The sequence below is a fragment of the Crocuta crocuta genome, unplaced genomic scaffold, assembly GCF_008692635.1.
Source record: "Crocuta crocuta isolate KB4526 unplaced genomic scaffold, BGI_CrCroc_1.0 scaffold24, whole genome shotgun sequence".
NCBI classification, from domain to species: Eukaryota; Metazoa; Chordata; class Mammalia; order Carnivora; family Hyaenidae; genus Crocuta; species Crocuta crocuta.
In genome coordinates this window covers 13,666,519-13,675,357 of record NW_027530974.1, presented here as the reverse complement: position 1 = coordinate 13,675,357, position 8,839 = coordinate 13,666,519, and the positions used below count along the sequence as shown (strand labels likewise).

The following is an 8,839-nucleotide window of genomic DNA, read 5'->3' as shown; positions in this document are numbered from 1 at the left end:
CCTGGAGGAAGAGGAACGGTGTCTGTGTGAGGCCCGGCCCTGCAACCAGGTGCACAGACCGACGGCCACGTGGGGGACCCGCCACTCAGTGGGGGCCTCTACAGGGGACACCCAACCACCAGCCTAGAGGAAGACCCAGCCCTCTCTGGAGGATCCAGAAACCAGACTCAAACTTTCCCCTCGCGTCCAGATACCATGCGAGAGCTTAAGAGAAAGCGAGACTCTCAGAGAGAATGAAGTCCTGAGCGGGGAACTAAAATGAGCTGTGCGTCTTTCATGCCTCGCACAGGATCGAACCCTGCACCTTCGGAGGCCCCCGCAGAGACCTGCGCGGAGCAGTGAAGGCCTCTCTTGCCGGCCCGCCTGTTCACCCCAATGGGCCCGTCCCTTTCTCCTGATGACCCTTCCCACGACTGCGTCCCAGAATCAGGGCCCAGCGGTGTGGCTTCTGTGGGTCCAAAGTGGAGGGGTGGGGGGGGGAAGCGTTCAAAAGTGGCACCCAGGGCACGGAGCCGGGGGGGCCCGTGCAGATGGGCAGAAACACTGCTGAGGGGAGTATGACCGACGCGCAGGGCTGTGGGGCTGGCGCTCCAGTCCTGGGCTTCCGACGGCTGCCGTGCACGGCCCTCGCGACCTGGCCCGACCCGGCCCATGCGGGGACTTGTCCCGGCGCCCCTCCCCGGGGAGGCTGGGCCCCAGCAGCGAGTGCAGGTGTGTCTAGAAGGGGCGGACATGCCCGACGATAGCAAGACGCAGTCCGAGACCCACCCACCAGCGCTGCCCTCGACCAACCACACTAGCCGGGTTTCCTTCCCCCGATGGGCCGGGCGAGGGAGGCAGACAGATCCGGGCCCTGTCCTGCAGCGGGGGCTCCCCCAGAACCCCCCCCAGGGGCGGGCGCGTTCCCACCTTCCCAGCCTCACACGAACTCCAAGAACAGCAGGAGGGGCACAAAGACGGGCCCTGCCAATCCCGTTAGAGAGAAAACAGAGGAGAGGAAACGTCCAACTGTGGATTCAAGGGGTTCCAAACGTTCCCCTGCGTAAGCGGACGGGGCGAGGACCAGCCACAGGCAGGGGACGCGCCCGGAGCCCCCCTGCCCACCCCGGGCTCTGCGTCTCCCGGCCGCTGGCTGGGGTGAGACAGGGAGGCAGCTACACCTCTTCTGCCCCCAAGCACGTTTGGATTTGGCAACAACTTGCCAGCCCGCAGCACACAGACACCCACGACGGCCCCAGGAGCGGGGGCAGGGGGTCCCCTCAGCACCACTGGGCACCAGGGGGCCCCGGGGCCCCGGGAAGCGCACTCACCTCGATTTCAGCCGGGGCGGGCTCCTTGCTGAAACACATGTTCATGATATTTCTTGCTGTTCGATAAAAAGTTGTTAAAGAAACAGACCTTCCCTGGAAAGAAAAAGACGAGAGGGTCGAAAGTGTAAGATGCCAAACTGAGCCCTGAGCCACCCGAGGCCGCACCCCCTGTCCCGGGTGAGCTGACACGGGCAGAGACCACAGGAGAATACGCTCTCGGGAGGGTCCTCGATGGTGACCGCTGGGGATGGAGGACACAGCACCCGCAGCAGACGGACCCCTGCCCTGATCTGGCAGACACGGCGGCCACGNGCTACACCTCTTCTGCCCCCAAGCACGTTTGGATTTGGCAACAACTTGCCAGCCCGCAGCACACAGACACCCACGACGGCCCCAGGAGCGGGGGCAGGGGGTCCCCTCAGCACCACTGGGCACCAGGGGGCCCCGGGGCCCCGGGAAGCGCACTCACCTCGATTTCAGCCGGGGCGGGCTCCTTGCTGAAACACATGTTCATGATATTTCTTGCTGTTCGATAAAAAGTTGTTAAAGAAACAGATCTTCCCTGGAAAAAAAAGACGAGAGGGTTGAAAGTGTAAGATGCCAAACTGAGCCCTGAGCCACCCGAGGCCACACCCCCTGTCCCGGGTGAGCTGACGCGGGCAGAGACCACAGGAGAATACGCTCTCGGGAGGGTCCTCGATGGTGACCGCTGGGGATGGAGGACACAGCACCCGCAGCAGACGGACCCCTGCCCTGATCTGGCAGACACGGCGGCCACGGACGGGCACGCCCGTGACACACGGGAGCACACGTTGCTTGAGCCTCCCCTCAAGGACCTGGGAGGGGAGTTGCGCTCTGCTTCTTCTCTGCCACAGAAGCCACACGCTGCCCTCCGCACACCTCCCGGGGAGCACCTGGCGCCGGAGACCTAGCATCAGGACGGCCAGCACCCTGCCTCCCTGCCCAGCGATCTCCACAGGGACACGCTCGCTCTGAGAAGACGGCTCGCGGTGTCGGTCTGGGAATCCCACGGGGCACTCCGTGCTCAGCTCCACAGAGAGGAGGTTTCGTTCTGCAGAGACGAGCCTCGTCAGAGCTGTGTTCCTGACCGGGCACGTCTGTCCCTTGACTGCAGAGGTACTCACTGAGCACCTACTGTATACCAGGCCTAGTTCTAGGGGCCGGAGACAGAGCGGCGCTCGGATGGACGACGTCTCTGGCCTGCAGAACCCCAGCCCTCAGTGAGTGAGCGAGCACCGTGAGTGCAGGGAGCCGTAAGCAGAGCGGCAGACGTGACAAGGCAGGGTGGCTTTTCCCTCATGTGGGGACACTGCGCACCCTCCCCCCATACAGGTAACAGGTTCAGAAGGGGGCGGACCCTTCTCGCCTCAGGAAGGACGGTCAAAGCGATCACCATGAAGTTGGAGCATTTGCTTCTGCCTTTCAGCAGGGAGAGGGGCTGCGCGGGGCTCTGACTAGGAGATGCTTCTGGGCAACCGCGAGCTTCTCCAGACAGTCCGCTCGTTACAGAGGGCCAAAAGCCGGGAGGGATGGGATTTCACACCAACCAAAAGGCAGAGCAACTGTAATTCTAGAAAATGACACCTGGCGTCCAGCAGTCCGTGCCCACAGAGGGCTGGGGCATCAAGAAGGCCCCCCGCAGGCCCTCAGCGCACACACGGCTGCTGCTGACATCCCCACGTCCCCCACGGCCGCCACCACGTTCCCCCTGCTGTGGGCCGCCAGACTGATGAGCCCTGAAGTTATCAACTACAGGACACGTTTCCAGAATAAGTCTACTCAGATTCGCCTCAAGCTTGTAGGCTTGACCTTAACTAAAAAACGTTAACAGAAGTACAAAACACCTCATTTCTGGAGTTGACTATTTATAGAGTCAGCGGACTTAACAAACGGCTTCAACAAACATCCAAGGAGCACCCAGCACGTGCCCGTGGAGGAGTCCCATGTGCCGCCTCCTCCCTCACTGTAAGACACTAAGTGTACAAGGGTCCCCCCCCTCCCAGGATCTCTGGGGGCAGTGCCAGGAGAGGAGAACGGGGACACTGATGGGTCTAGCAAGGAAGTTCTGCCCAGGCCAGCAGGGCGTCGTCTTGCAGAAATGGGCACAGGAGTACAGCCGGGAGACAAGGAGCGTGGCAGAGAGCAGCCAGACGGGACCTCCCGTGGGCTCAGGAAGGGAAGGCCCAGAACCCGGAGGGAGACGAGTCCCAGAAATCCACGGCTTCCGGGAGTGAAGAGGGCGTCGGAGGTCCGCGGCGACCCCGCCAGGCAGGGATGGGCCAGGGCCCCTGGGCAGCGTGGGCAGGGGACAACGTGGACCCACGGCGGCCTGTCAGCGCAGCACGAAACCACCATGCCACCCACTGCTGCCAGGGGGCTCAGAGGTGGGGGTACGGCTCGCCGGGCGAGGGGCTTCAGGGACGACACCTCCCTCCCGGCCATCTGCGACCCAACAGACCTCTAGTGAGGGTCCCAGCTGGGATCTGCCTGCCGTGCCGGCGTCCTGCTCACGCTGGCGGGCAGGTGGCCATGTGGGGACACAGGGACTCTGCCTGCCTCTGGGAGGAAGGGACATCTCGGGACAGCAACCCTGCTGGGAAAAGTGTGTGCATGCTTCTGTTTGCCAGGCTCCTGCCCCCGCCAAGCCCCTGCAACTCACTGCTGAGGCCTGTGCTGATGGCTTCCCCAGAAAGGACGGAGCAGAGCCAGGGGCCGACGGGTCACTCTGCACCAGGCAAGGAGGCAAAGGAAGCCAGTGCCCAGGGCCCGGAGAGCCTGGCCCGACCAGGCAGCTCCCACCAACTGGATGGGCTGGGGGCGCCCTGTGGGCCAGGGATGCTCCAAGAGGCTGACTTGGCTGGGGTGCTCCGAGGGGCAGACCCGGCCCCGTGGGCGTCCGCACCCAAGCCACCACGTCCCTGGCCCGTGGGCGCACATGCCACCTAACGCAAAGCAGACCCAGGGACCAGAGCCAGCATGGGGCTCACCGGTGGTCGCGGCTCGCAGGGGACGGACGTCCCGGGCCTGCGTCCCGCCCACAGCACCCCCAGGCGGCACACGCTGCTGCTCCAGGCGCGCAGCCCCGCCCGAGGCCAGCCCCCCGGGGGGCCCACCTTGTATATGCACTTGTGGAAGTCACTGAGGACGCCCTTGTCCTCCTCCTCCTCTCGAGCCACTTCCTTTTCCTGAGCAAAGAGGCGCCGCCGGCCCGTCTTGAGCTGGGCCTGGCCCACCTCCTTGAGCTTGCTGCGGAAGCCGTTCCTGTGGGCCACGCCGTTGATGAGCCCGTTCTTGGGCTCGAAGCGGGGCAGAGGGTGGAACTTGTTGGGGTCGTGCTCCGTGTGGCCTTCGAGGGGCCCCTTCCGCTTCTCCAGGATCTCCTTCTCCATCAGCACCTCCTTCTCCAGCCGCCGGTGCTCCTCCGGGGACAGCGAGTCGTAGGAGAGCAGGTACTGGCAGTAGGCTTCCTGGAGCTTGGCCAGCCGGTCCTGGGCGGTTTTGGGGATGCGCAGCATGTCTGCTAGTTTGTTCCATTTTTTGAGGTCAGTCACTTGCTGCATGCCGCCCATCTCGTTAATCAGCCGGAAAAAGCAGGCCAGGTCGAGCTCGCAGCCTCCTGGGACGGGGACAAAGCACAGGGACGGTCAGGGAAAGGCCCACAATCGAGACTCTCTTGGTCCAACCGGTGAAGTCTGGGGACGCCCACGAGGTGCCCAGGATGCTATGGGCTCTGGGGTCGGAATCGCCCCCGCCCTCAGGGAGCTCAGTCTACCGGGCGGACAAGACAATCTGGGGCGCCACGGGGATCGGTAAAGCAGGTAGAGGGGCTGGGGGGCCCGGGGGCTGCCGTCTTCGCTGGGACAGTCAGGGGAGGTGTCCCCCACGTAAGCAGAGGCCCGAGTGAAAGGACAGCCGGCCTGGTGGGTCTGTGGGGAGGAGCATCCCAGGGGGCCCCCAGCAGGGGCGGGATGTACCGGGACACCCCCACCCCCCACACACCCCAAGAGGTGGGTGGAGCAGGGGCCGTCCCTAGAGACGGGGCAGGGCCCAGGCTGTGTCGCCCAGCGGCACCCATGTCCCAGCGACCCTCGCACCAGCTGTGATGGCATGAACCGTGCGTGCAGCGCGCACTGTCGGTCCCCACCTCGTCCACACACGCACACGCACGATAAGTGGTCTGCGGTCCCCTTGACTTCCAGGGCAAGAGGCAGTGTTGGAGAGGGCAGAAGACGGTCTGTCTGTCCCTCAGCTCTCTCTCACGGCCCACGCCCACTGAGGGCCTGCTTACCTGTCTCGGGGTGTAGGGCGGGCTGGTGTTCGCTAGAGCCTCCATCAGATCTCAGCACTGTACAAACGCGCGTCAAAATCAGATATATCTGAACTCACAGAGGACTGTCTCTAAGGGGCCTGGAAAGCAACCTCCCTCTAGACAACAGAGGAGGAACAAAACCTTCCAGAATAACCATCCACTGGCTATTAGGAGGTAAGTATGTAACAAAGTGCTAGGAGAGATCAGTAGAGATTAGGGTTTTGGTCTCTGGAGGCTGTGGACAGATTTATAAGCAATGTAGAAGCTAAGGTCCTATGGGCTCTGACGGCCGCCTGGGAACAGCATCACAGCGCATGGAGGGCTGGCATCGTGGGGCCACCAGGTGCGAACCTCGGGCAGACTGTGCGGGAACAGATCCCCCGCCTGTCCGAGACCAGGGGAGGGGGCACAGCGGCCGGCACGTCATTAGCTCTGCCTGGCGACACACGTCAGTGTCTGGAACATCAGTGAGGAAGCTGGCCGTGCCCTTGGCCAGGAGAGCCCATGAGGCCCAGGCCCCATCCCTCACTCCTGGTCTCCAGCTCAAAAGGGGCAGACAGATGTGGGGCTGGCGGCCCAGTGCCAGACGTGCAGAGGTGGACAGGGAAGGGAGTGCCCTTGGCCAGCCACAGGGGCTCAGGTCACAGGCTGACTAGGAGGAAGGCAATCCGTACTTCTGTACTTTTCTCTACGTAGAACGTTATGATCCAGCGGCACCTGAAAATGTATACGCTGCTTGGAAATCCATCATTTCACGGACTCCACCTACTGCTGTTGGGCACATCGCAGGGTTGTGAGGCTGCTGAGTGGCCAAGCGCCCCCTCACCCCTGCTCCCCAAGGCACAGCCGCTCCCCCAGGGGCTGGGAACAGACGCAGGAGGAGCACCTGTACTGGAAGTCTCTGGAAAACTGCTTCAAAACTGTGAAGCCCCTTGCGGCCAAGCTCAGACCCAAAGTCCAAAGCTGCTACACTGACAGGCCAGCTCAGCACCCATTTTAGGGATGGGGACAAATAAGGCGTACACCCCGGGGGCAGCAGCCGAGACTGCAGACACACGCACTGTGGGGATGCATCCCTTGGCCGTGGGCGCTGCGTGAAGGAGGCAAGGCCCAGAAAACCTACTCTGAACGAAAGGCTGCTGGCTGTCATTACCTCACCTGACTACCCCACCACTCCCAAAGACCCACGGCGCCCTGTGCAGTGGGTGGGGGGAGGCTGAGACATCTCAGCACCGCCAGGAGGGCCCGGGGCTGCTCAGAGCACGTAGGGCGCGGCCGACACCAAGCGCTCATGCCTGTCCAGCCCGTCCCCACGGCCCCAAGTCAGGATTCTCACTCGGGCATCACTTCCTGCAGGTACCTCATCACAGGGGTGAGGCCGCCCGTCTGGCTCCAAGCCCTGGCACTTCAGTGGCGGTTCAACGGCTCCTTTCCTCCCCGCCCTCACAAACTCGGGGCCCCCGACACGGAGGCGGGAGCACGCCCTGTCTCACAGGTCTGGAGCACAACGTAAGGCTGGGAGCGAAGCCCCAAAGGAGGCCCGCTCTCTGCAAACCCAGCGCAACTCAGACACAGGGTGAGAGTCCCGGAGGGGCGAGCAGCTCTGTGGGAGGAAGGGGGACATCGGGGGCCCGTGGGGGGCTCTGCCCGGGCCACGGCCCTGCAGCTGCGAGACGCACGCTCACGCGGGGAGCCCCCGAGGTGAGCTCCGCAGCGGGCCCGGCCCTCAGGAGAACCTTAAACCCGTCCCCTGATCTGTGGTGTCTGAAAAGGCCCCGCTGGTCACCGGAGGCAGTGACTTGTAAGGAAAAAGGAGAAGAGAGAGAAACCGGGCCAACCTGTGTCACCCAAATATTATGCTCAAGCCCTAGCTCCCAGGGCCTCACGGGAGGGGCTGCATGTGGAAACAGGTCTTTAAAGAGACGAGGGGGGTAGAACGAGGGGCCTGGGGTGGGTCCTAAGCCGGTGTGGCCACTGTCCTGACAACCAGAGTTCGGGACACCAGGGTGGAGCACAGAGGGAAGCCGGGGCGAGGACACAGGGCGGAGACAGGCGTCCGGACGCCAAGGCAGGCCACCTCCAGACAGCCCTGCCCCCGCGGGGTGCGGGCCGTGGACGGGAGCTAGGCCCCGGCCGGGGCGGCGCGGGCGGGCGGGCCTCACCTATGAGCGGGAGCTCGTCCATGGTGATGCCCTGAGATCTGAGGTGCTTCTTGATGCAGGCCAGCCGCTGCACGTTGGGGCCCCAGCGCCGGCCCAGCTTGTGGATGTGCTGAATCTGCGTGACGAACCGCATCTCGTCGTTGAGCTTGCACTCGGGCCGCCAGTCGGGGGGCGGGATCACCCTGCACATGCCGTACTTCTCCACCTGAGCGCGCACCGACTCGATGTAGACGAGCGGGTCGTGGAACTCCTTGGCGGACGGCCTGAGCACGGGGATCTCGTCCATGGCCGCCCAGCCGGCCCGGCCGCCCCCTTTGTCGGGCTTGGCCGCCGCCTCGTGCGGCTTGTGCAAGGGCTCCGTTTGCGAGGTAGAACGATTTTCACAGGAGGCGCCGTCCGACTTGCCGTGTGCTTGTCTGCCCGGCGTGCTCTTGCCGGCCGCGGCCCGCTTGGGCCGGCTCCGCTCCGAGNCATCTTCTTGGGGGGCGACTGTGGCTTCTCGGGCTGCTGGGCCTCCTCCAGCCTCCTCTTGGAGTTCCGCAGCCCCTCCCTCAGCTGCCGCCCCCCCACCTCCTTAGTGCATGACTTTGGGTTCAACCTGCCACTGACCTTGAGGCCATTGACGGCGTGCCCGGTGGACTTGGACGCCCCCCCGAGGGATAGCACCTGTTTGCGGGTTTTTGCATTGCTACTTTCAGTTTTCCCTGAGATTGTGTGGTTGACGGCGGAACTGGGCTTGTGGGGATTGGGTTTGGTTTCCTTGACCAGTTCTCTCTTGGCTTTGGTGTATGTGACAGTCCCCTTAGTCACCGTTGCAGTGTACTTCACAGTTTTGGACGGTGAAGGTCTGACTTCGCGCATCTTTTTGGCACCGGTTGCACTTGTACCCAGAGATGACGACATTCGAGTGATTCCATTTACCTTCGAAACCTGGGAGGCGGGGGAGGGGGGACGAGAACAGCAGAATTAGTGACGTTACCAAGAAGGGGACTTCGCCGCACGCGGGTGACGTAACGGAGCCGGCCGGCCCCTCTCGC

The 8,839-nt window shown here is 63.6% G+C and overlaps 1 protein-coding gene across 1 annotated transcript in view; it reads right to left on the bottom strand.

Annotated features, from left to right (window-relative positions):
- JARID2 (jumonji and AT-rich interaction domain containing 2) overlaps positions 1 to 8,839 on the bottom strand; it is a 273,790-nt gene that overhangs the window by 16,179 nt on the left and 248,772 nt on the right. Inside the window, 4 exon segments of the mRNA XM_077770125.1 lie at positions 1,780 to 1,872; positions 4,445 to 4,947; positions 7,803 to 8,270; positions 8,273 to 8,732. Coding sequence (XP_077626251.1) covers positions 1,780 to 1,872; positions 4,445 to 4,947; positions 7,803 to 8,270; positions 8,273 to 8,732 — 1,524 coding nt within the window.